The 27,129-nt window shown below is 49.2% G+C and overlaps 1 protein-coding gene across 1 annotated transcript; it reads right to left on the minus strand.

Annotated features, from left to right (window-relative positions):
- LOC125427961 (translation initiation factor IF-2-like) lies at nt 1-26,782 on the minus strand. The gene is made up of 5 exons (XM_048487530.1): nt 26,703-26,782; nt 26,156-26,519; nt 7,622-7,640; nt 3,490-3,687; nt 1-108 (listed from the first exon to the last, which is right to left on the minus strand). Exons 1-4 carry the CDS (start codon nt 26,780-26,782, stop codon nt 3,635-3,637), a joined length of 516 nt encoding a protein of 171 aa, XP_048343487.1. The 3' UTR covers nt 1-108; nt 3,490-3,634.
- Between the last annotated feature and the right edge of the window lie 347 nt (nt 26,783-27,129).

The following is a 27,129-nucleotide window of genomic DNA, read 5'->3' on the forward strand; positions in this document are numbered from 1 at the left end:
GTTCACAGGATGCTTGGAATAGAAATCAGTTGGTTTATTTTTCGCTGTAAGGTTTCTCATTATTTTAAGATATTTGTCCACCACCTCTTTGACCTCTGCATTGGCTTTCTTAGTGTAAAGGATTCAATGGTGTTGATGGTGAAGTAACCTTGAGTGCATTCCACAGCCCGGGCGATGGGCCAGATGCATCGGCGGAGACTTTATCTTTGCGCGGGAGATGAAGCCTCTGTTCCCATGGGAAGCAGGAAGGGGGGATGGGGTGACTGGTATTATAACCTGTGCTTCTGGCGGGAAGTGTCATTCCTGCCACTGCGTGTACTTGAGCTTTCTAAGATGTCTTAATAAATGGACTTTTACTCCCAAAGCCTTTTATTTCTGCGTCTATGGAATTCCTTACATTGTGGCACAACTACCCAAGGGTAGAATCTACCGCATGAGTCCCAATGAGGAGAAGGAACTTCGTGCCTTCTTAGATAAGAACCTTGCTCGCGGGTTCATACGGCGGGCTACCAAACACACACCTGCGCTTCGCCTCCGCTGTTTTGTATTTTGTCAAAAAGAAAGATGGGTCTTTACGGCTTTGCACAGATTATCGAGGTCTCAATGCGGTCTCCCTGTCCAACAAATATCCTTTGCCTTTGATCATAGGGACCTTTTAGATGCACTCGGCAAAGGACCAGCATTTTTACCTAAATTGGACTTGAGAGGCTGTATTACAGGTGAGTCAGAATTGCTGAAGGATATGAACACCTGACTGCGTGCTTAGCAACACAAAGTTTGGACAATTTGAATATTTAATAATGCCATTCGGGTTAAGTCTGGGGCCCCCGGAGCTTTCTATGGCCCTTTTATCAACGAAGTTCTCCATGATTTACTGTACAAGGGAGTGGTTGTATACTTTAGATGACGTTTTAATTTGCATCAGAACTATAGAAGAGCATGAAATATTGGTTCGAGAGGTATTGAAACGCTTACTTGACAACTCTCTCTTTGCCAAACTCTCCAAATGCTGTTTTCACCCAGACCTCCATTTGACTATTTAGGTTACCGGATCTCAAAGCCCGAGGGCTTAACACAATGGATCCTGCTAAAAAATTGGAAGCAGAAGTCCTCCAAATGGCCTGCCCCCACCAACCGCAGAAAGAACTCCAGTTACGTTTCTTTATTTTGCTAATTTCTATCGTGGATTTTATACCCCAATTTGCTGAACTGACTCTCTCCTCTCACAGACCTCTTACATGCCATTACAAAAGGTAAAGATCCACTGGTCCGCCATAAGCCCTGGGCCTTTAACACTTTTCTTGGTCTGAGAAATGTCAAACAGCCTTTCAACTATTAAAATCCTGGCGTTTACCACCGTAACCTATCCTAAAGCACCCTGACCCGGATCTCCGTTTGTGGTTCACGTGGACGCTCTCCCGGACAAAGCACTTGGGGCAAGCCCCACCGTTGCAGAAAAAAAATAAGATGGTAGACTGGTTCCGTGTGCTTTTTTGTCTAAAAAAATTCTCTGGTGCCGAACTCCAACTGGACTGTGGGAGACAAGGAGACTGCGGCCATCAAAGCAGCACTCTCCACTTGGCGCCATTGGCTGGAGGGGCTAAAGCACCCCTTTCAAGTTTGGTATCGGATCCGCCATAAAACCTACAGCAGCTCTTTTCCACCCCCCCCCTCAAGATGTCCGCAAAACAACTTCGTTGGAGCCCGATTTCTTTTCTCAAGTTTCTCTTTTACAGTTCATTTTTTCCCTGGGAAAACCAACAAACTGGCTGATCGCCAGCTCACCAGCCTACCCGGGGAGGGGTGGGGCTGCCTTACTTGAGACATTCCCACGCTGACTGTTCTTACCCCCTCCCTCAGTTGGGGTTGGCTGTGTCACCCGATCTCAAACGCCCGCTTCTCCTCCACCCCCCGTTCCCAGTCTCGTCTCTCCTTTCCCTGCGGGAATTGGAGGAGGCCCGGGGGCTGCATGAAGCCTCCAACGGCCGAAGGAGACTCCCAATTGGCGTTTGGAGAATGGAGTTTGGCGGAGGGGGGGAAATGTTGGTACGATACGGCTCTCCCTCCGCCAAGGCAAGTTCTTTGAGGGCTTGCCACGATGCCTCGATTCGGGCTGGACATTTTGGCTTTTTTTGAAAACTCTGCACTTAGCCCGCCGGCAGTTCTGGTGGCAGCGCCCAATGCGCAAAGCACATTGAGGCATACATTAAAAGGCTGCTTTCGGTTTGTGCAGAAGCCAAAACCATCCCGGGAAAGCCCCATGGACTATTGAAACCTCTCCCGGTAGCTTCCAGCCCTTGGGAAGTCATCTCCATGGATTTCATTACAGATTTGCCCGAAAAGTCGCTTTGGCAATAACTGGTTTTGTGGGTGGTGGTAGACTTATTCTCTAAGCAAGCCCATTTTATTCCATGTGCTTCCATCCCCTCCGCCTTCCTAAGTTGGCACGCGGCTGTTTATTCAAGCTTATGTTTACCGTCTCCATTCCGCCCCGTTGGTGGTCTCCGACCCAGCGGCCCCCAATTCATATCAAAGTTCTGGAAAGCGTTTATAGGGTTGTTGGGGGCCGCCTGCCGTCGCCGGGGCCTCTACCAATGCGTTCAAAGTGACGGCGAGGCGGAGAGAACGAACTCAAGAACCCTAGAGCAGTATTTACGCTTTGTTACACCAACTACCACCAAGACAATTGGTGCGGAAGAGCTTATTCGTTTATGGAGTACGCCTACAAATAAATGCTGTGTTCATAGTAGTACAAAGAAAACCCCTTTGAAATTGTGTGTCTGGTCCGGCTTCCTTTCCCACCCGTTGCCACAACTACCCGCAGCTGCTTTGGGACCCCCCAGAATTTCAACAATGGATTTCATCCCCTAGCCGAGGGATGGAAGTGTCCGGGTCCAGACTGCCTTACAACAAGCAAAGGACTCCCAAAAACTGCAAGCGGATAAACACCGCTCGGATTTCCCTCTGCGTGTGGGCTCCTGGGTGTATTTGTCTACAAAAAATCTCAGAGACGTGCATAAATATTCCAAACTTGGCAAGAGATTTGTGGGACCTTTTCAGATTACTAAAGTGATTAATGATGTCACTGCCCGCTTAGATTTGCCTAACTCTCTTAGTAATATCCATCCTGTCTTCCATTCCAGCTTGCTCAAGGAGGCTCCCGCTTCCGATGCCTGGCACGACCCGCCGGAGAGGCCCCCACCGACTATTATTGATGGCCACAAGCACTACGAAATTGACGCTATCCTGGACTCTCGCTTTAATCGCAAACGCTTGCAATATTTAGTTTCTTGGGTGGGATATTCCTCTGGGTATAATCAATGGGTTTATTCCGAAAACATTGAAGCCCCCACCCTTATTGCTGCTTTCCACCGCGCCTTTCCGCATAAACCTGGGGGGAAGGGGTCTTCTTTAGGGGAGGCAGAGTGTAATTCCTTACACTTTAGGGGAGGCAGAGTGTAATTCCTTACAGAGTGTAATTCCTTACACTTAGCAATCTTTTTTCTCACAGAATTTACACAGAATTGGGCCCAGTATGTCACTGGCCTCGAACAACTCCTCATCAGTAATCCCCACTGTAGGGCCCTCCACACGAGCCTTCTTGACTTTCAGCTCAGTATCACGGCCTTGCCACTTATTTTTTTGGGTATTTCAGTTTGCTGATCCTTTTGGTATTTTGAGAAGCCTCTGAAAATAGGAGAAAACACACATGTACAAACATTTACTAACATGAAAATATGAAAAATATATCAAAATATGAAGCATAGCACTTAAACTTGTTGCTGCAGAAAGAAATTATGCAAAGGTTGCAATTACACAAAATAATGCAACATTCAGTTCTCCAGGAACCCACTGGGACCTATGGCATGGGCACATGAGACCAGACTGATCAAGACAAGCTGGGAACCATCAACGGGACTAAATGAAGGTTGAAGAAATTAGTTATTATTAATTAATTATTCTGCTGAATTATGTTGGATTCTTAACTCACTACACCAAGATAAAGGCAAAAAAGACAAGAATGCAGAATATGTTGCATTTAATGTGAAATACACAATACAAATCTGTGTAACCCCTCCACACACACACACAATGCATAAACAAATGAATTATTCTAGCACATCAAAATTCCATATAACAATAAATAAGTCAGAGGGATTATATGAAGTAACAGAATCACTGGTAAGTCAACTGGTCATAAGTCCAAAGGATTCTATATATTAAGAAAGTAGTGTCCCATAGAACAGGATCTTCTTGTAATTGCTGGCAGATACAAAAATAAGGTAAGTCACATATGAACAATGAAGATATACTTGGTATTGGTGGCCAAAATAGAATGAAGAAGATGGGGAATTCCGGATAAGAGACTCGTTTCGCCCTCCATGTAAAGGGCTTGATCACTTCCAATGTCTTAGTAGCATGTCCAATCTTAGGAATCAATATGAGGCATAATAATCACGAAAGCCTTCTTATGTTCCCATTCATCCATGGAAGTGATACTATGGTCATGGTTAAAGGAGGAGATCTAAAGAAACATTTAAACCAAATGTCTGGTTGACCAGCATTAAAAAAAACCCAGGAAAACAGATGGCTGATGAGGATGTGATATGGTTATTGTTGATTTCACTTCCCAAGAGGCTGCTATCATACAGAGCAAGGAAAAACTACTTTGGCAAAAATTATCAAAGAATTACAGGAGGAGCCTATCAGAAGTTAATTCCTTCAAGGCACAAATAGTCTCAAAACTTTGAATACACAAGATAAAGGGGAACTAAAGCGGCATGCCTATGGGTGGGAGAATGGGCTATTTTGCAAATGAATGCAGACTATATGGTGGACCTGGCAGGCAAGCAGCAGCCAGCCTTTACAAACAAAGAGCCAAAAACTCAGGTGAGAGCAGTTCCAGTTATAAATAACCATGCTGGAACCACAGACAAACAGACTCTATTAAAGAAAATGTTCATATTAAAACCAGGAGGAATACAATCAGACATGTGGATCCTTGACAGCAGTTGTACACCCCATTTATGTGGAGAGAAAGTAAAAGAGAAATGCTATATGAAGCAGATGATCACCCTGTAGAAGCAGTGTGAATGGGGTAAGTTACCATTAAGCACTTGCTACCAGGAGAATTTGTGGGAGATTACAAATATGAACTGTCATTTTTTCCCCTCCTGAGCAACTTGATTTCAATGAATGCTTTAACAGACAAGGGAATGATTACATTGTTCAGCCAAAAATGGCCCATAAAAGAAGAAGCAGAAAAGACGGGCTGTATCATCACCTTCAGAGATGCATTAATTGATATTGCATAAATTTATGGTACAGACATTATCGACACAGGGATATCGATGCAATTAAGCCACTTGAAAGCCAGAATTTAACTAAGAATATTCAAATAGTCTGATGTCCCCAGGAGCAGAAATGTGAAATTTGCCTTAAAGGCAAAGGCCAGATTGTTCAAAGCTCCCAAGCAAAAGCAGAACCCAGTATCCTCTTGAATTAATACACAATGATGCCTGTGGACTTTTAAAAATGCAAACCACATCTGGGAAACAAATTTTTGCTAACTTTTATAAATGATTTTTCCAGATATTCTGTGACCTACTTCATTAGACCAAAAAGTTAACCACTGGAAAAAATTAAGGCTTATATTGTACTGGTTAATAACAGATTTCAGAGAATGCCAGTTGCAGCATGCACTGACCACTGTCTGAAGCAGCAGGACATTTGATGAATGAAAACAGTATTCCTAATAGAAATCAGAGTTGATCCAGTGCACCACAGCTCTGCTCCCTCCACAGGGATGCCCTCCTGAACAATTCCACTGTGCAAATTTTGGGCAGTGGAAGAAGAACAAGAAGGAGTAGTAGTAGTAGTAGTAGTAGTAGTAGTAGTAGTAGTAGTAGTAGTAGTAGTAGTAGTAGTAGTAGTAGTAGTAGTAGTAGTTTGGATTTATATCCTCCTTTCTCTCCTGTAAGAAGACTCAAGGGGTTTACAATCTCCTTTCCCTCCCCCCACCCCAACAAACACCCTGAGAGGTGGGTGGGGCTGAAAGAGCTCCAAAGAACAGCAACTAGCCCAAGGTCACCCAGCTGGCACATGTTGGAGTGCACAAGCTAATCTGATTCCCCAGATAAGCCTCCACAACTCAAGTGGCAGAGCGGGGACTCAAACCCGGTTCTCCAGATTAGAGTGCACCTGCTCTTAACCACTACACCACGCTGGGGGTCTTGCTGAGAGTCTCCAGCAGACGGTTCCATAATGTTGGAGCCAGTGGCACCATTGAGAATGCATGGGAACAGGCAGTTGCTGATTTCGCCTGCAGGAGGCTTTGCTTAAACAAGTGGATCGATCACAGTAGAAGAAAGCAAGAGAGGTGGTCCTGCCGGGACACAGGTCCAAAGCCGTGAAAGGTTCTGTAGGTGATCACCAGTAGCACCTTGAATTGAATCCTGCTACTAATTGTTAACAACTTCCCAATAATATCACAGAAAGGTAACTGGAAAGATCTTAGCACAGTGGTGGCGAACCTTTGGCACTCCAGATGCTATGGACTACAATTCCCATCAGCCCCTGCTGCATGACAAAGGCTATAAAGTGACCATCAGTCCCAGGCCTGCCTTAAATAGCTTCCTATTGCAACAACAGCTTGTATCAGCTGCTTTAGAGCCTCCATGAAAAGACGGGAGAGCATCCATGGGCAGGGGAAAGCTATCAGATGGACTTATCAAGTTGGGTGCTCCTGTGTCAAGAAGATAATTCACTTTCAAAAGGGAAAAGATGGGATCATCTGAAAAACTGCTTCTGGAAAAAGTTATAGCAGAGGCAGAGCTTCCATGGGGACATACGGGGACTTTTGCCCTGGGCAGGCCAACGTTCAGTCACGTGCGGGGCGGAAAATCGCTCCCACCCCCCCTCCTTCCCCCCTTTGCCCAGCCCAGCCCTGACAGGTTGCTCCTTCAGCCAGCTGAGCCTTTGCCAGCTAAAGGAGCAGCCTGATGGGGCTGCTGCCAAGTCCCCCTCGGCCTCACCAGGCCCAACCCCACCAGGCTGCCCAGGACCACCACCTAAGGTAAGTGGGGCGCGGGGGTGGTGTGTGTGTGTGTGTGGGCATCCAGAGCAGGTGTTGTCCTGGGTGCCATTTCCCTTGCTACGCCTCTGAATGATAGAGTACAGGTCATGTCACCCAAGAAGAGGACTTCTATCTTATTTTACTCTCAGGGTTCTATAAATGCCTAGACTCCATTTAAATCACTTGTGACAGCGAATTACAAAGGCTGAATGTAATAACTAGGAATCTGGCCAAGAAATATGAAAGCCCGGTTACGGCTGAAGGAGCAAGGAGAGGAATGCAACCCCGTGTGTGTTCTGTTGGTGTGTGGTTCTTCACCCCATTGGTTTCATCCTGGGAGGACTGGAGGGAGAGGGAGAGAAACGCAGAGGGAGTAAACACACACAAAACCCGCAAGTGCTGAGGTGAATCAACTTCCCCTCAACTACGCGTATTCTCAAGCAATAACAACGCTATCCGTATTATATACCCAAGAATACCCGTCATCGAAGGGAGTTAGCCATTCAACCTGTTCTTCTTCAGCAAGCCTCCATTACAGGAACTCACTCAGAGAAGACATCTTGTCCTGTGAACGAGACAGAAGAGAAGGAGACATCTCCTCAGAAATATTCACAGATATTTTAACCTGCCCTAGGAAATATGAGTGGCAGCGCTTCTGAACCACTAAATATGGACTTCTAGTTCTGGTGACTGTCCAATCCAAAGTCTGCCCTTAGTTCTATGCAAAATCAAAACTGGTGCCTCCGCTGAGCCAAGAGCAATTTATACCCTTTGTCTTTAAGGGCTTTTGGAAACGTTCTTCATAGTGTGGTCGGTGATGACAAAACGATCAAAGCCTCACAAATCTTTGCTCACTGACCCTCATGGCTATCCCAGTACCCAGATGGAGCACTGCTAGTCTTTATGAATCATAAACAACCCCTTGGAGACCTTGTAGTCTGGTGACTTACTGGATTTCTCAAGAACCAAGGAAAACCTTTCTTCATATACTCTTATCAGAAGTTTGAAGGAAAGACTAGAATGAAAGACTATAGCAGTTAGAACCGTGTTTCCCAACCTTTTTGATGTCATGGTACCCTTGACCTTGCGGTACCCTTGAGGTTCATTTGATTTTTTATTTACATTTTTAGGGGTTTTTTTCCCATTTTGGCCTGTAGGTTGGGGAAATGGCAAGCAGGGGGAGTGGAGGAGAGGGAAAGCAGCATTGACAGCCATGTTGTTTGTTTGCCTAAATTCGGTGTGGATTGGGGGGATTTAAAGGGAGAACTCCCTTTAAACCTACCCCCCCCAATCCACGCCAGATTTAGGCTAATAAAACAATGCTATTTTTCAATGTTGTTTAAAGGGAGCCCATGAGGCTTCCAACCCCACCCCCTTTGAAATCCATTTGATTCCAGTGTGGGGGGCAGGTGGTAGCATTGTCACGGTACCCCTGGGATGTGCTCATGGCACCCCAGGGTACCACAGAACCCTGGTTGGGAATCACTAAGTTAGAATGAGAGACTGTACAATGGGTATCAGATCAAGTCTACCTTGGACAGTTCCCTACCCTATAGCTAACCTGTATTCAAATCCCACATTTCTACTCTTGTCCGCATCAAGAAGAATATTTGAGACGTAATAGCTGCTGGTGCTTTCAAAAAGTTATCTTCTGGGAATCCTTACAAGGGTGGGCTCCTTCAGGCCACTCCAGTGAGCTCATGGCGGAGGGAAGACAGGATTGAGGACTTCCTGTTGGCTCACAACTACAATGCAAGACCACCATCAACTCTCTCTCTCTGTGTCCAATGGATGTTCTTAAGGAATGAAGCCATTGAATATTATTGCTGCAATGCACATTAAGTTAGGCAGGACTAGTTCCTGTCCTAAGACTTTGGGTCTTTTGAGAAAAACTGATTTAACAATGAACTGATATCTGCTTTATACCATTTACTATCTGAAATAATCCTGGGATCTTACTTGGTGATCTGTAAAGCATTCTCTGTATTAAGATCCCAACTTCTCATGGAACTAACTCTGTCAAACCAGAATGAGCTCGTAGCTGTGGAGGTATCCATATTTACTCAGGAATAAATCCCACTAATTTCAGTAGTATTTACTGCCTACTGAGTTGCATAGGCCTCAGTTTAGAACATTGTGTACGGCAGCAGACCGGGATGAGAGAACCTGGGCTACCATCCAGCAACTCAATGATCAGGAAAAAGGGTGCTGCTGGAGCTGAAGGACCTCCAGAACCCAGATGGGGAATGGGTGGTGGGGACAAGGGACTGTCCCTCACCTGCTGGCTCTACCCAGTCTTTGTATAGCTTTCCCAGTAGTGGTGGTGGACAGGGAAGTGCCATCAAGTCATTGCTGAGTTATGGTGACCCCACAGGGTTTTCAAGGCAAGAGATGTTCAGAGGTGGTTTGCCATTGCTCGGCTCTGCATCTTGACACTGGTGTTCCATGGAGGTCTCCTAGCCAAATACTGACCAGGGCCAACACTGCTTAACTTCTGAGTTTGGGCTAGATTTGGTTATCCAAGTCAGAGCAAATGATCAAGAGAGCTGCTCTGCCATTGCTACCTCTGTATAGTAACCCTTGAGTTTCTCAGAGGTCTTTCATTCAAGTGGCTTAAGATGATGAAGAAGAGTTTGGATTTATATCCCCCTTTCTCTCCTGTAAGGAGACTCAAAGGGGCTTACAATCTCATTTCCCTTCCCCCCACAACAAACACCATGTGAAGTGGGTGGGGCTGAGAGAACTCCGAAGAACTGTGACTAGCCCAAGGTCACCCAGCTGTGTTGGAGTGCACAAGCTAATCTTTTTCACCAGAAAAAGCCTCCACAGCCTCCACAGCTCAAGTGGCAGAGCGGGGAATCAAACCCGGTTCTCCAGATTAGAGCACATCTGTCTTCACCACTACACTATGCTGGCTTAGTTTCTGAGATCTGATGAGGTTGGGCTAGCATGGGTCATCCAGGTCTGGACAGAGACTAACAGAGGTGGTTTGCTGTTGCCTGTCTCCGTATTGTGACCATTAACTTCTTGGGTGGTTTCCCATCCAGATATTAACCATGACTGATACTGCTTAGCTTCTGAGATCCAGCTAACCTGGGTTATCCAGGTGCGGCAGAGAAAAGCAGAGGCAGTTGCATCATTGGCCTCTGCATAATAACCCTGGATTTCCTTGGTGGTCTCCCATCCAACTACTAACCATGACTGATACTGCTTAGCTTCTGAGATCCAGCTAACCTGGGTTATCCAGGTGAGACAGAGAAAAGCAGAGGCAGTTGCATCACCAGCCTCTGCATAATAACCCTGGATTTCCTTGGTGGTCTCCCATCCAACTACTAACCAGGGCCAGTCCTGCTAGCTTCCGAGATCTCGTGAAATTGGACTAGTCTGGGCCATCCAAGGTCAGGGCATTCCAATAATATCACAATGCAATTGTGTCAATGGCAGTTGGAAGACAGTTTAGAAAGAAAAGGAATTCTAGCACTGTAAACAAAACAAGATCAAATGGTCAAGGCAATGCGATCAACAAATACAGACTTAATGATCAGCTGAAAATTATATTAGCTTGGAGGCACTCACTCCATGGTTGTGGAGAGCCACATTTTCAACTGCCACCAACTAAAAGAGCCGCACGACTGCTGCATCCCCTGTGCTGCACCAGCCAAGCGAACACAAACACACACGCTGATACAGCCATTAAGGAGAAGGAGCCAATCGGTGACAGATTGAGGGTCAGTGAGGAGGTAGTGAGATTGGAGCAAGAAGCTCGTGATGACTCCTTCCCCTTTCACCCATTTATTGCCCCCAGCATGTAGGGTAGGATTCCAAGCAGGCGGTCGAGTGCAGCAGGGCCTCTGGACCCTGAAGGGCAGCTACCTCCATGCAGCCATCACGGTGAACCTTCCTGCCATGCCTCCACACTGCTCAATAGTGAGACTTTCTTTTATTAGAAACAGCATCAAGGAAAGACATTTAGACTTCTATTGCCAGAACGAGAGATTAGGCCCAAAGCCACATACATTATACCCTGTTTCCATGCCCTCCACGTTAAACGACACCACCCCCTTGACACCGGTTCCAAAGGAAGAACGGTACCCCTCTGATCTCACAGGAAGGAGGCATCATAGCCTTCACTAACTCAAAGCAACCAATACGCCCCAACTAGGGGCAGAGCTGGAGAAAATGGAGCCTGAGCAGACTCTGAGTTTTCTGCACCCCCGCATGGGTACCTGTGCCCCCGTGCCCCGCTTACCTTAGCCAGTGGCAGGGCGGGGCTGGGCAGTGGTGCCCGGCAGTGGCCTCTGCTGGGCCTGGCAGGGCGGGGTGAGGGGGGAGGAGGAGGGGTGTGTGGAGCGATTTTCCACCCTCCACATGAGCCCAGTGGTGTGCACCCAGTGTGCATGTCCCCACCCTGCCCTGTGGTAACTACGCCACTGGCCCCAACCCTGTGAAAAAGCCAGCAGGTGTCGAACGAGCAGATTAGGCCTCGCCTGGAAGCGAAACTAAAAGACAAAAAACCAGATGACTGTCCCAGGGAGGGAGGGAGGAAACAGTCACTGGCGAGAGCATCCCACATCCCGCCAAAGAGACATGGCAGGCTTGTGCCAGAACTGGGCAGATCATGACATTCTTCTCCACTTAGGATTACTCCCAATACCCACAGGGCAATGAGGATAACATTGGTGAAACCTGCGCACCAAATGGGGAACCCGAACATCAGATGCATTAACCCATTCATTTTCCCTAGTAGAAAAGTGTTTCCAAGCAACCAAATATTGCAAGTGGCCACTGTGTAATCAAGAATCCAGAATATGGGGAGGGGAAAAGGTAAATCCACTTGTGGGTGCCAGAGGTAGACTGGTGGCAGTGGCATATCTGCTCATGTCCCCAGGCGCAACCAATTTGGTCACATGGGGGACGCAAAATCGCTCCCCACAGACTGAACTTCTGCCCTCGGCCCTGTCCACGTTGTTGAAGATGAGGAAACAGGACAATGGGGGCAGGACTGAGGGAGGCCAAAGATGGGAGAGGCCCAGTGTGCTGGTGGGAGAGAGGCCTTGTGCGCCAGGGGAGGCCTCTCACGCAGGTGTAATCCCCCTGCCTCGCACACCAGCATACCCCGTCGTGCGAGGCCTCTCAGGTGCGGCAGCACAATCCCTGTGCAGGCCTCTCCCCTACCATGCGAGACATCTCTCCCCACGATCCCCCCGGAAGAGGTTGGGCACACCAGTGCAATCTCATGGCGGGGGAGATGCCTCAGGCTCTGCAGGAGAGGCAAGGTGCGCTGCGGCAGGGAGGCGGGGGGGGGGGCTCGGAGCAAGTGTTGTCCCCAGGTGTCATTTCCCCCCATACACCTCTGACTGGTGTTGCCTTCTTCAGGAGCCTGGAATGAAACACAGAGTATACACCTCTATAAGTCTTAGGCAACTTATCTTCTATAGTCACTTAATTGATAACGAACACAACTTTGAAGGGCCCCAGGTACCAATGCCCCAGCTTGTGGCTGGGCTGTGCACAATGCAGGTTTTTTAGTAGAGATGTAAACCCCCACCTCAAAATGCACATTCTTGAACTTCTTATCAGCTTGGGATTTATAAGACTCTTTGGTCTTACACAGTGCCTTGGAGATATGGGGCCAAGACTGCTGTATTTTCCCCAACCAGTCCTGCAGGTCCTTTGGCCCCTCCCCCAATGAAAGCCCAGTTTACCCTCCAATCCGTAGATGACTTTGAAAGGGGACTGTCCGGTACTTTGATGCACACCATTATTGTAAACATATTCAGGAAACAGCAGTAGGTTGGTACAGGTGTCCTGATAGTTGATATAGCATCTCAGGTACTGTTCAAGCACCTGGCTCACCCTCTCCGACTGCCAGCCTTTTCTGGATGGTGGGCAGAGCTTAAGCCCTGCTCCACCTCCAGAAACTTTAGAAAGCAATGTCAAAACTTAGACACAAATTCAGTCCCTCTATCAGAAATAATTTTTATTTGGAACCCAATGTAACATACAAATGTGCCTCACAAACAACTGGGCCAACCACTGCACCACGGGGAGTTGCATCAGGGGCACAAAGTGCGCCTGTTTAGAAAAGGTGTCCACTATGACCCAGGTTACTGTCTTTCTGTGACTGGGGGGTGGGGAGGGGGGCAGAAAGAGAGCCAGCGTGGTGTAGTGGTTAAGAGCAAGTGCACTCTAATCTGAAGAACCAGGTTTGATTCCCTGCTCTGCCACTTGAGCTGTGGAGGCTTATCTGGGGAACCATATTAGCTTGTGCACTCCAACACATGGCAGCTGGGGGACCTTGGGGTAGTCACAGTTCTTCGGAGCTCTTTTAGCCCCACCCACCTCACAGGGTGTTTGTTGTGGGTGGGAGGAGGGAACAGAAAGGAAAGGAGATTGCAAGCCCCTTTGAGTATCCTTGCAGGAGAGAAAGGTGGGGTATAAATCCAGACTCCTCCTCCTCCTCTTCTTCTTGATCAGTTATAAAATCCATAGCAATCACAAACCAGGGCCTCTGTGGTATCTCCGAAGGCTTAAGCAAACTCCTGGGTCTTCCCTGGTGCCCGTTTAGCCATTGCACACACAAGACACCCCTACACACGGTCCTCCACATCTTTCCGCAGAGATTTCCACCCAAACTTCCTACGGATCAAATACAAAGTCTTGACAAACCCAAAATGCCCAGAAGATTTGGAGTCATGGCAAACGGATAGCACTTGTTTGCAAAGGGTGTAGATCCGGACCCCAGACCACAACAATCCATCTCCATCTACCCACATCCCTCTGAAAAGGTTTGCCTCCCTATTCCGGATCAATTGTGTCAAAGAGATGGTCCTCTTTCCACTCTCAGCCCTGGCTGGTTTGGCGTTCCTACCATTCTAGGTGGCAGCTTCCTGGGCTCGGACTTGGCCACAAGCCATCAAACCCAAACCCAACTGTTTCAGTGTGAACACAGCATCAATTACCTCCTCACACTCCCTGTCATGCTGCAGAAACATCAGCCAGAAAGTTACTTTTCCATGGGAGGTATTCCAAAGTGAAATTGAACTTGGAAAAGAACTCTGCCCAGCGCCGTTGTTTGGCAGCCAACTGCTGGGGGCACCACAGCGCTTCAAGGTTCTTATGGTCAGTCCACACCTCAAACAGGCATGAAGCCGCCTCCAGCCAGTGGCGCCATGCTGACACCACCAACACAATGGCTCCAATCTCTTTCTCCCAGATTGCTCAACTCCATACAGAGAACTTATGGGTTATCATACAGTTTGATCAAGACGGACCATACCAGCTGCACAGGCTGTTCCAGAATCTCCATGCAAATTAGCACACCATCCAAATAACCTTAGTAAAATTGTTCATGCAGCACCTCATTAATCAGGTTCATGAACACACCTGGTGCACCGCTCAACCCAAAGGGCATGAGATACTCAAACTGCCCAAGTTGTGAACCGTAATTTATCTTTCTTTGCGGATCTGAAATAAGCTTCTCTCAGGTCCAGTTTGACAAATGCTTGCCTTTTAGCCAGATGCGCCAACAAGTCCTTAAGTCCTTAAGGCAAGGGATAACGGCTGGTCATGGAGATGGCATGTAACCCCTGTTAGTCTGTGCACAACCCTAGGGGGGCACCTTTTTTATCTGGAAGAGGACAGGAGCTGCCATGGGAGAGGAAGAGGACCAGATAAAACCCCACTTCAAATTTTTGTTTATTAATTCCCTCAGTGCTTCCGATTCACGCAGACTCATGAGGTATAACTTCCCCTTGGGAAACTTTGCACCATCCACCAGCTCAGTTCCACAATCTGACTTATGGTGTGGAGCAAGGGTACCAACTCTATTCAAATACTGCCTTTAAAACCTGGTATTCCTGAGGTATCTTTTCGTTTCTTTTTTTGGGGGGGGTTAATCTTTTTTTAATTGATTTTCAAACTTTACAATTAAAATAACAAGAAATGTAACAATTAATATAAAGAGTAATAATTACAATCTTATATTGTTTATCTTATCATTCTAAGCTTAAAATTCTATAAATTAATCTTAACATTAATATACGTTATCTGATCATCACAATGATACTTATACTTCATAAACTATTAATTAGCAAGTGAGTATGTATTTTCATCTTTGTGATGTTAATCCTTGTATCTGTTGGAATAGATTCTATGTCTAGTGTGTCATCAAGAGATCTGTCCTATTTGTTCATATACTTTACAAGCAAACTCCATGTTTACAAACAAACTCGGGGGAGGCTTTCAAGCTCCTCTGCAGTCAGTCCAAGCAGGACTGGCCCTGGTTCTTGAGGTAACTCCCTTCCTACCAGGGTCTCCCAGCAATGGGTCTCACACCAAGGAGAGGTAAACGCAACCATCCCCTGACTCCATTTAATGTCTGACTCATGTCTCATCAGCCAAACCAGTCCCAAGACCAGTGGGTACTTCGCCACTGGTGCCACTATAAATTGAATCCACTCCCAGTGGGAGCCTATCCCTGCTAACACAGGCTCAGTTACTTGAATTGCAGGGGGACCATCCATCATCCTAACCCTAACCCTGCCCATCACCCTAACCCTAACCCTAACCCTGTCCATCTCTTCAAACATAATTGGATGTTTTAAGTTCAGGAGGTGTCAACCCAGCCCTGTGGCTTCTGCAGGGCTAATCAGGCAGCGGCCACAGCCAGAGTCTACGATAGTCCATAAAGTCACACAAGTCTCTTTCTGCACACTCTGTAAGTTTAACTTGAGCAATAAAAGTCCACTCACCCACGGCGTGGCCCCTCACTTCCCATCCTGGCGTTTGGTGCCAATGTGTCAATCCCATTTCCCTGCAGCTGCAGGGTGGCTACCCCTTCATCCATCAGGTTCTAGGCCAAGATTTTGCTCCCCAGTGCAAACTCAGGTGTGGCGGTTCCCAACCCTGGCAGAGCCCCTTTGGGCTGGTTTAATCATGGTCTTCTTTTTAAACCTCTCTCCTGTTAGCATGGCTATCTGGGGTGCAGCCTTGGGGCAGGGCACAATCATATGTCCCTCACCCCAAACATGAGAGACACAGGCCCAGGTGATGGCCCTATCTCCTTTATGGGCTTTGGACTTTGCAACTCTCCTTTCGTTGGGGTCCTAGCCCAACTAGGGTCACTTTGGCATTGTTTGGGTCATCTCACTGGCTGCAGATGCCCTTCCGTGTCCCCAGCCACTGAATCCACTTCATGGTAGTTTTGGAAGCTCCCTGCACCAAGGACCATCGCGGCACTTCTGCATCCAGTTCACCTTGGAAGAAATTCTCCAGAATAGCCTTATCCCAGAGGGCTGGCCAGATGCCAGAACACGGAGGCGTGCTCAGTGATGGATTGGGTCCAGGGGCGGGATTCAAGTGATTTAACAACCGGTTCCGGTGGTGGGGATTCAAATAATGTAACAACTGGTTGTTTACCAGCACCATTTTAACAACCGGTTTTGCCGAAGTGGTGCGAACCGGCTGAATCCCACCACTGATTGGGTTCCTTGCTGGGGGTGTTGCAGCTGCGTGTGGGCTTTTCCGCCTCCTGGAATGGATCCTCAGAACAGTCGTGCAGGGGGAGCAGAAAGTGGTCAAAGTTTACTAGTTCGGGTGTACCCACCTTGAACAGTCCCACGAACCAGGAAGCTGCTCTCCATCCAGCAGCACCCCAACATAGAACATTCAGCTTTCTTTGGATGCAAATGAGGCTGCCCAGTCACGCAAAAAGGCCGCCATTTGGATCATGAAATATGGCAGTTTCCACTGGCGTACTTGCCTAGGGACATGGGGTACGCCTTGTCCCCGGGTGCATCGATTGAGGTCATGTGGGGGATGGCAAAACATCCTCCTATACAGCGAGTGATTGAGCAAGCCCTAGCAAGCAGGCGCTGAAGCAGCCGACTGCTCCCGGTGCCTGTCATAGCCCCGCCCACTCTGTATGGTGGCCTGGAGTGTCCAAGGGGCAGGGGAGAAATCCCACTGGGCTCCCAGGAGCAGGACTGGGGAGCTCCGCCTCCCATCCCTCTAACCCAGCGTGCCTTTTTCACCTTAAATTAAGTGTGGCATTACTCAGAAGCCTTCTCCCCGACAGCAGGCACAGGAAAAGGCAAGCTGAGCAGGGAGCCCAGCAGCAGCAGAACTGAAGATGATGCTGACATTTGTTTGGTAAACCTTCTGATGGGGGGTGACTTGTGAGAGATTTACATGCTTAAAAGTTGATTCCCCTTGCACTGTTTTGGAGCTGTTTCTCAGGCTAGCAGCCTACCTCACAGGGTTGGTGTGAGGACACAATTAGGAAAGTGGTGGGGAGAGAGCCATGTATGTTTTGTTGGGGGTGGGGGGTGTTTTGCGAGCTGGTGCAAAAAATCATTGTTTGGTCGTTGTGAAGGAGGGTGGCCACCTATGCTGGGCCGGGTTGGGGGGGGCAAGCTCAGGTTTTGTCCCCGGGCTCCAGTTTGCCTAGATACGCCTCTGGCAGTTTCCCCATGGTTCTGTCAAAGGATGCTTTCAGCTCCTGGCCCACTACTCCCGTCTTGCTGGAGCCATGTGTGGCACAGGCATGAGCAGTACAGGGGCTTCTGGCAACAGCTGAAGAGTCAGCTTCCCTGGCTGACCTCCGCCTCCCATGGGGCCAGGGGCAGGGAACTCGCAATGCTTCGAATTGCCTCGTTGTCTCTCTGAAGTGTCTCTGCATCTCATCCATTCTCCTCCTTAGGGCCTTGTTTTCTGCCTCCAAGCAGCAGAGGCCCTGATCCACAATGGCTGACCGATGAGACTGCCTGAACTCTGCGAGTTCAGCTCTGTTCCAGGTTGCCCCCGCTCGGCAGCGTCTTGATGGGGCAGGCAGTCACAAAGGCTGAGGCTGTCTGGAAAAGTCTCACGGGAAGGAGACATCCCGGCCTTCACCAGGACAAAGCAACCCATACTCCCCAGCCCTTTGGAGACCAAAAGCTAGCAGGTGTCTAACAAGAAGAAGAAGAAGAAGAAGAAGAAGAAGAAGAAGAAGAAGAAGAAGAAGAAGAAGAAGAAGAAGAAGAAGAAGAAGAAGAAGAAGAAGAAGAAGAAGAAGAAGAAGAAGAAGAAGAAGAAGAAGAGGAGGAGGAGGAGGAGGAGGAGGAGGAGGAGGAGGAGCTGGGATTTATATCCCCCTCTCCCAGGAGACTCCTCAAAGGCTTACAATCTCCTTGGCCTTCCTCTCACAACAAACACCCTGTGAGGTGGGTGGGCTGAGAGAGCTCCCCAGAAGCTGTGATCAGCTCCAAGGTCACCCATAGCTGGCGGTGGGAGTGCACAGGCTAATCTTGAATTCCCCAGATAAGCCTCTCAGCTCAGGGCGGCAGAGCTGGGAATCAAACCCGGTTCCTCCAGATTAGATACACGAAGCCTAACCTCCTACGCCACTGCTGCTCCTACGCCACTGCAGATGAGGCCTCACCTACAAGTGAAAGTAAAAGACAAAGAACAGATAACAGTCCCAGGGAGGGAGGAGAGCCAGCACCAAAAGCCTCCCACATCCTGCCTGGGAGACATGGCAGGATCGACCAGAACTGGGCAGATCATGAAAACTCTACACCAGGAAACAGGATCCCCCGGCTTGTCAACAACTCAGGACGACTTCCCTCTTGGCAATGCAACATGGCTTGGGCCTGGTGAACAGGGAAGGGCAGGGCATGTGAGGGAGAGGCATTGGGGTTGTTGTCACCCCCCCAAACAACAGATCAAGGATTTGGCATGCAGCCAGCATTGTACTAAAAGAAGGTATGCAACATGCTCCTGATCTCAACAAGAAGCCACTGTCAGAGCTTGGAGGCAGAACTCTGCAATCTAACAATGGGCAATCCTTTGGGGCTTCTGGGCAAGGGATCCACTTTACATTTGAAGAAGAATAAAAGTTTGATTTATATCCCCTTTCTCCTCTATAAGGAGACTCAAAGGGCTTACAAGTCTCGCCTCTTCCTCCTCACAACAAACACCCTGTGAGGTAGGTGGGGCTGAGAGCTCAGAAGAACTGTGACTAGCCCAAGGTCACCCAGCTGGCTTGTGGGAGTGTACACGCTTAATCTTGAATTCCCAGATAAGCCCCTCGACAGCTCAGGCGCAGAGCTGGGAATCCAACCCGTTCCTCCCGACAGAGTACACCTGCTCTTAACCACTACGCCACTGCTGCTCTTCCTGAGCAACTTGAAATCCAATCGATCTAACACACAGCAGAAGACCAATTACAATAGTAACTTTCCAATAGTGTACACACGACCAAATTGCAAACATACCATTTTAACATATTGCCAAGTAGTGAGAACACTGGATACTCAATAAAATTCAAAAGTATCATTTAAAAAAAATCTTCAACATTAGATTTGTAACACTTGGTTTGCAGTTGTTTATTAATGGCTTTTATAGTTTTACTTTGAAGACCACCTTGAATGGGTTCTCTGGAGAGATGGCAGGGAAATGTTTGAAACAAATAAAGAATGCCCAGCATGGAAGAAAGGGCCATCAAGTCAACAATGTGTTATGGTGACCACTCAAAAAGTTTTTAAGGCAAAAGATGAACCGAGGGGATTTGCCACCATCTGCTTCCCATTATTATGACTCTGGGCTTGCTTCCCAACCTCCCATCCAAATGCCAACCAGAGCCAACCTTTGCTTCAGAGACCTGACAAAATCAGACCTGCCTGAGTCCTCCAGGTCAGGGTGAAAGTGTTGTTAAGTCACAGCCAACTTATGATGACCCCTCGTGGTATTTTCAAGGCAAGAGAAACACAGGTGTGGTTTTCTATGACCTGCCTCTGCATAGCAGCCTGTAAGGGTCTGGCACTCCAGTCAATGATAAGTCTCAAGAAGGTTTCCAGAGCTTTATTCAGAACTGTGTCAGCTCTCAACAGCGGGGGGGGGGGAGGAGGAGGAGGAGGAGGAGGAGGAGGAGGAGTTGGGATTTATATCCCCCCTTTCTCTCCTGCAGGAGACTCAAAGGGGCTTACAATCTCCTTGGCCTTCCCCTCTCACAACAAACACCCTGTGAGGTGGGTGGGGCTGAGAGAGCTCCCAGAAGCTGTGACTAGCCCAAGGTCACCCAGCTGGCGTGTGTGGGAGTGCACAGGCTAATCTGAATTCCCCAGATAAGCCTCCTCAGCTCAGGCGGCAGAGCTGGGAATCAAACCCGGTTCCTCCAGATTAGATACACGAGCTCTTAACCTCCTACGCCACTGCTGCTCCTACGCCACTGCAGATGAGGCCTCACCTACAAGTGAAAGTAAAAGACAAAGAACAGATAACAGTCCCAGGGAGGGAGGAGAGCCAGCACCAAAAGCCTCCCACATCCTGCCTGGGAGACATGGCAGGATCGGACCAGAACTGGGCAGATCATGAAACTCTACACCAGGAAACAGATCCCCGGGCTTGTCAACAACTCAGGACGACTTCTTTGGCAATGCAACATGGTTTGGGCCTGGTGAACAGGGGAAGGGCAGGGGCATGTGAGGGGAGAAGGCTGGGGTTGCTGTCACCCCAAACAGTCCTTGGCATCAAGGATTTGGCATGCAGCCAGCATTGTGCTAAAAGAAGGTATGCAACATGCTCCTGGATCCAGTCAAGAAGCCACTGGGTCAGAGCTAAGGCAGAACTCTGCACCCAATGGGCAATCCTTGGGGCTTCCTGGGGTGATCCACTTTACATTTGAAGAAGAATAAAAGTTTGGATTTATATCCCCCCTTTCTCTCCTATAAGGAGACTCAAAGGGGCTTACAAGCTCCGTTCCCTTTCCTCCTCACAACAAACACCCTGTGAGGTAGGTGGGGCTGAGAGAGCTCAGAAGAACTGTGACTAGCCCAAGGTCACCCAGCTGGCGTTTGTGGGAGTGTACACGCTAATCTGAATTCCCCAGATAAGCCTCGACAGCTCAGGCGGCAGAGCGGGGAATCCAACCCGGTTCCTCCCGATTAGAGTACACCTGCTCTTAACCACTACGCCACTGCTGCTCTTCCTGAGCAACTTGAAATCCACTGATCTAACACAGCAGAAGACCAATTACATAACAGTAACTTTCCAATAGTGTACACACGACCAAATTGCAAACATACCATTTTAACATATTGCCAAGTAGTGAGAACACTGGATACTCAATAAAATTCAAAAGTATCATTTAAAAAAAATCTTCAACATTAGATTTGTAACACTTGGTTTGCAGTTGTTTATTAATGGCTTTTATAGTTTTACTTTGAAGACCACCTTGAATGGGTTCTCTGGAGAGATGGCAGGGAAATGTTTGAAACAAATAAAGAATGCCCAGCATGGAAGAAAGGGCCATCAAGTCAACAATGTGTTATGGTGACCACTCAAAAAGTTTTTAAGGCAAAAGATGAACCGAGGGGATTTGCCACCATCTGCTTCCACATAGCGACTCTGGGCTTGCTTGGCAACCTCCCATCCAAATGCCAACCAGAGCCAACCTTTGCTTCAGAGACCTGACAAAATCAGACCTGCCTGAGTCCTCCAGGTCAGGGTGAAAGTGTTGTTAAGTCACAGCCAACTTATGATGACCCCTCGTGGTATTTTCAAGGCAAGAGAAACACAGGTGTGGTTTTCTATGACCTGCCTCTGCATAGCAGCCTGTAAGGGTCTGGCACTCCAGTCAATGATAAGTCTCAAGAAGGTTTCCAGAGCTTTATTCAGAACTGTGTCAGCCCAACAGCCAGGTAGCTGAATCTGAGATTCAAACTCCCTGACCCCCAGTATATACTTCAAGGTTACAGTTTGGTTCAACCCATAAAGTTTGGTTCACCTTTGCATTCCCCCTATATCAGCATGAGAAAGACAGTACCACAGTCACATTGTTTTGGGAAAGGCCAGTTATCCCCTATGAAAGACAGTTAAGGAGTACTCGGCAAGCTCTATTGAACTAGTAGTTACATGCGAACAAAGGAAAGAGGTGTCCCATGGCCTTGGGGTGGTGGAGATGGCTAGGCCAGCTGCAGCTCGTCTGCATACATGCACTCTGCCAGGCCAAGGATGGCGCAGGCCTGACACGGCCCCAGATTTCCTTGATGGCCTCCCATCCAAATAGTAACCAGGACTGACTATGCTTAGTTTCCAGGATCTGATGGGATTGGGCTAGCTCGGTTAATCTAGGTCAGGACAGAGATGAACAGAGGTGGTTTGCTGCTCCCTGACTCTGTGTGGCAAACCTGGACTTCCTTGCGGGGTGTGGGGGGGGGTCTTTCACCCAAGCACTAACCAGGGCCAAATATCTACTGAGGTTGGGCTAGGCTGGGTGATCCAAGCCAGGATGAGGAATACGTGATACAATGTCATTCATTCATTCATTCATTCATTCATTCATTCATTCATTCATTCATTCATTCATTCATTTATTTCTCTTATTTCCATTTTCATTTCATTTATTTCTTATCACCTTATATACCGGCCTCCCCCTTAAAAGGGCTCAGGCTGCATCCTACATTAAGACAACTATAAACCATAAAAACAATTAAGACAAGTAACCACAACCAATAACTGATTAAGAAGAACCATATATAACTTACAGATGGCCTCAGCTCCCAACCGTCCCCCTTCCTTGTACCCACGGGAGGCCAGATGTTCATTATAGCAGATTTTCGATGTTATCCCAGCTGGCCAAATGCCTGGTGGAACAGGTCAATTTTACAGGCCCTGCGGAAACTCTGTATGTTTCGCAGGGCCCTGATCTCACCTGGGAGCCTGCTCCATCAAGTAGGGGCCAGGGTTGTAAAAGCCCTGGCCCTTGTAGAGGCCAGCCGGATCGCTTTGGGGCCAGGGATCACCAGGAGGTTCACCTCTGATGAGCGGAGGGGCCTAGAAAGGTGATACATGGAGAGACGGTCCCTCAGATATGCAGGGCCAAGGCCGCGAATGGCTTTAAAGGTCAGTACCTTTCAGCCACTTTATGAAAGTTATTGTGCCTACATGCCTCTAGGGGCCATGTCATTCTAAGTGAACACCAAGAGCTTACGTCTCCATAAGTATTCCATATCTCTGAGATTACTAAGGAAAGGGAGTTGGAGGAGCCCTCAGGATTTGTACTTTTGTCTAGCAGATGATATAGCCTGGGAATCAAGATTCCTAAGCAATATAGCTTCCCTGGAGAGGAATAATTTCTTAGGCTCGCGCTCTCTCACTCTCTCTGGGAATACATTACTACTGTAAATGAATTCAGATCTCCAGGGTCTGATAAACTACATCCCAGCATATTAAAAGAACTGGCAGAAGTGATCTCAGAACCACTTACTATTATCTGAAAACTCCTGGAAAACAGAAGGAGTCCTGGCAGACTGGAGGAGGGCTAATGTTGTCCCCATCTTCAAAAAAGGGGGGAAAGAGGACCCAAACAATTACCACCCAGTCAACCTAACATCAATACCAGGAAAGATTCTAGACCAGATCACTAAACAATCTGTAAGCACTCAGAAGAGAATGGCGTGATCACTAAAAGTCAATATGGGTTTCCCAAGAGCAAACCATGCCAGACTAATCCTCTCTCTCTCTCTCTCTCTCTCTCTCTCTCTCTCTCTCTCTCTCTCTTTCTCTCAAAATAATGGGACCTCTGAGGCCCAGCCTCCAGCATTCCAGTGACATCTGAGTCTAGCACCAAGGACAGCGTCAAGTCCTCAGCAGCTGAAAAGTCGTCTTTTGCTTGGATACCTCCTTGGGCCGGGTTACCAGCTCCCAACCTTTTTTCCACTCGTGTACCCCTAAAATTGTACCCATCTTTGCAGACCAATTACATAATTTTTGTGTACCCCCAAACACTTTAGCAGGTATCCCTGGGGGTTTGCGTACCTCACGTTGGGACCTGTCAGGTCCCCGCGCCCCATGGCAGATGCCTCAGAGAGTGACTCTGGAGTACAGGAGGCTGTAGCTGGGCCATCAGAGGTCCAGCCAACTCAGGCAGACTTCGACCCCTTCTGCACATGCAGAATAATGCACTTTCAATCCACTTTCAATGCACTTTGCAGCTGGATTTTACTGTGCAGAATAGCAATATCCACTTTCAAAAAATTGTGAAAATGGATTGAAAGTGCATTATCGAAAGTGGATTGAAAGTGCATTATCGAAAGTGGATTGAAAGTGCATTATTCTACATGTACGGAAGAGGCCTTAGAGCCTGAGCCTTCAGTAGTGGCACAGGATCAGGGCCAGGGGCTCAGGCAACACCTGAGGAAGCAACCCCTGGGATTGAAACTGCTACCCCAAAGCCACTGGCAGATCCCAGCTCTGTCCTTCCCCAGTACCCGGATGTTCAGTCAGGGGACAGCCTATCAGCTCCTACACCCCCAGGGATCACCTGAACCCTCGAACAATGAATGATGAAGGCAGCCAGGAGCCACCTATAGGAGCGGAGGTACGGCAGCAGGCCTTAGAGCAAGCCAGGAGAAAGAGGGAGTCCTGGCAGGAGCCAGGGCTAAGGGAGCGCAAGAGCTGTGGGAGCTTGGCACTTAGTGGGGAGGCCATTCTGTATATAAGGCTGTAGGAATAGGGCTGCAGTGGTGCAGCAATGTTGTTTTGGAATGAATGAGCCTTTGCTTGTGTTGATCCTGGCCTTGGACTGAATAAACAGTAAAGTACCGGACTGCTGTCTTGACTCCTGCTTGGTGGGGGTCTGGGCTGTGGGTGGCAGGAACCACTGGAGAGGACTTCAGTTTATCGTCGAAGGCTTTTACGGCTGGAATCACTGGGGTGTTGTGTGGTGTCCGGGCTTCAGAGGATCCTCTGGAGATGCCAGCCACAGACGCAGGCGAAACGTCAGGAGAAAAGGCTACTGGGACATATCCAAACAACCTGGCAACCCCACAACACCCCAGGACTTCATTGTCAGATGACTTTAGATTCCACCTGCAGTGCTACTATTCCAAAAAAGGCCTCTTGCATCTAGAGGGGACTGGGAAGCGGCCATAGCTCAGTTGGGAGAGCATCTGTTTGGCACATGGAGGGTCCACAGCTTGGTTTCCTGGTTAGAGATCAGCATCTGGAAGGCCCAGGTTAAGATTCACACTCTTTCATGGAAACTTTTTTCCTGACCTGGGAGGAGTCACACATCCTAATAGCACTTGGGAAGATAAAATAGGGAAAGGGAGATTGTCGAAGGGTGTTTTTAGTCCCCACTGGGGAGAAAGGTACGGTATAAATGAAAATACATAAAATATCCCTGGTTCTTCCAGTCAAACATTCTACCTAAAATCTAGAACAGCAGCTGCCAGTCAGAATAGGCAGTACTGCCCGAAAGCAGTTTCATGAGTTCACAGGAGGCGGCGAAGCTCCCTGGCCACTGGATCATCCTCAGACAGGCACCCGTGGGGCTGTAGGGCCAAATGGGGCTTTGGGGGGCCAATTTTAATCCAACCATTTCTGAAACCAAACTGAATTTCACTAGAAATATTATAATTTTACGTTTCAAGAATTCCACAGATGATCCCATTGGAACACACACACACACCACACAGAGGATTTAGGAAAGGGGTCTGTTATCTCCTCTCCGACTGCTATATAATGTAACACATAAAGGAATAGTTGGCTCAGTGGTTCCTCCCAAAGCGGGCGGGGGCTCGTGGGTCCCACCCTTTGGCGAGCGACGGGTCTGTGTTGCTTCCATGGCTGCCTTTGGAATATCGGGTCTGGCGTTCGTGAATCCTTAATGATGGAGAGGAGTACTGGGGGCGGGGGGGGGGGGACACGTCCCTGCTTCCCAATCAGCAACACACGTATAATCTGGAGGGGGCGGAGCAGCCCCCCCCCCCCCAAGACAGTTCAGTCGTTTCCTTTCCCTCGCCCTCCCAAGCATCTGGCTGGTGGAGGACAGGCTGCCGGACCTGCCGGAGAAGGGGGGGGGGGGGCTTAAGGAAACGACCAGAACAACCGCACACTCACGGGGGGGGGGGAGCGGGGGAGCCTCCTTTCTTCCACCGCCCGTGCCATTCCTCCCCCCTACCGCCTGCCATTTCCATGCCGAAACTGCGGGGGGGGGGGAGGTGGAGGGGGGGTAGGGCTGCTCCTCCCAGGCTCGGCCACGCAGGAGCGGGAAGCGCCCAGGGGAGCTCCGGCGCCCGGCGGAGGGGGACCTACCTGGACGGCCCGGGGCGTGGCGTGGCCGCCGTCGCCCGTCCCGTCCGGTGCCATCCCGCGCTCGCCGCCGCCTCCTGGCCTCGCCGTCGTTGCCCACCCCCGCCGAGCCCGGCCCAGCCCGCCGGCTCCGCTCCGCCTTGACGGACCCACGGGCCGGGCCACCGTCGCCCAGGCGGGCAGGGCCGGGCGGGGCACCTCCGGCGGGAGGGGGGAGCCCTGGCCGGGGGAGGGCGCCTGGGGAGGGGGCCCGGCCGCCTTCCGCTCCGCTGCCTGCGTCTGGCCGGGAGGGGCCCGCTCGGGTGGGGCTAGTAGCTGCGGGGGCGGCGGGTCCCATCCTGCGAGGGCCACACAGCCCCTCTCCAGCCTGCGGCGGCGAAGGAGAGCAAAGGCCGGCTGCCCCAAGGCCTCCTCCCCGGGTCGCTCGGGGCGCGCGGACCACGTTGGCCCCTCCCGCAGTCAAGAGGCAGCGCGGCGTCGCGGCGAGGGGGTCGAACCGGGATCAGAGGGTGGGAGACTCCTCTGCCGGGGGGGCACCAGCCTGACCTACCTCGCAGGGAGGTTGGGAGGAGAGGAGAAGGCTGTGAGAAGCCGCTTCGGGTTTCCCGGGACCAGGGGCGTAATGCCCATTGGGCAAGATGGGCAGCTGCCCAGGGCACCACTTTGTGGGGGGCCGGGACAGATGAGAAGACTGTGAATGGCGTAAACCAGAAAACGGGGTTCTGGAAGCGGAAACCGGACCTGGAGCCCGCCGGCCTTTCGACTCGGGGGCCTCCTCGCTGGATGTCTTTCATTTGAGGCCCAAGCTCAGAAGCTGCCACCTTGATATTTCTACTTTCCGTTTAGAGGGCGCTTTGTATTTTCAAAGCTATAACGATCTTGATGTGGTCTTCAAGAAAACCCTATCAGGTAGGCCAGCATATTGCTGAAGGCAGAGAGGGTACGGATTACCACCACGAAGGAGTTCATGGCAGAGG

The sequence above is a fragment of the Sphaerodactylus townsendi genome, linkage group LG03, assembly GCF_021028975.2.
Source record: "Sphaerodactylus townsendi isolate TG3544 linkage group LG03, MPM_Stown_v2.3, whole genome shotgun sequence".
NCBI lineage: Eukaryota > Metazoa > Chordata > Lepidosauria > Squamata > Sphaerodactylidae > Sphaerodactylus > Sphaerodactylus townsendi.

Excerpts from the sequence above, each read along its gene's own strand:
- LOC125427961 (XM_048487530.1), bottom strand. The coding sequence starts at position 26,782 with ATGGGCATTACGCCCCTGGTCCCGGGAAACCCGAAGCGGCTTCTCACA. Across the intron at positions 26,520-26,702 it reads CCTCCCAACCTCCCTGCGAG|GCTGGAGAGGGGCTGTGTGG; the intron begins GTAGGTCAGGCT and ends TCGCCGCCGCAG.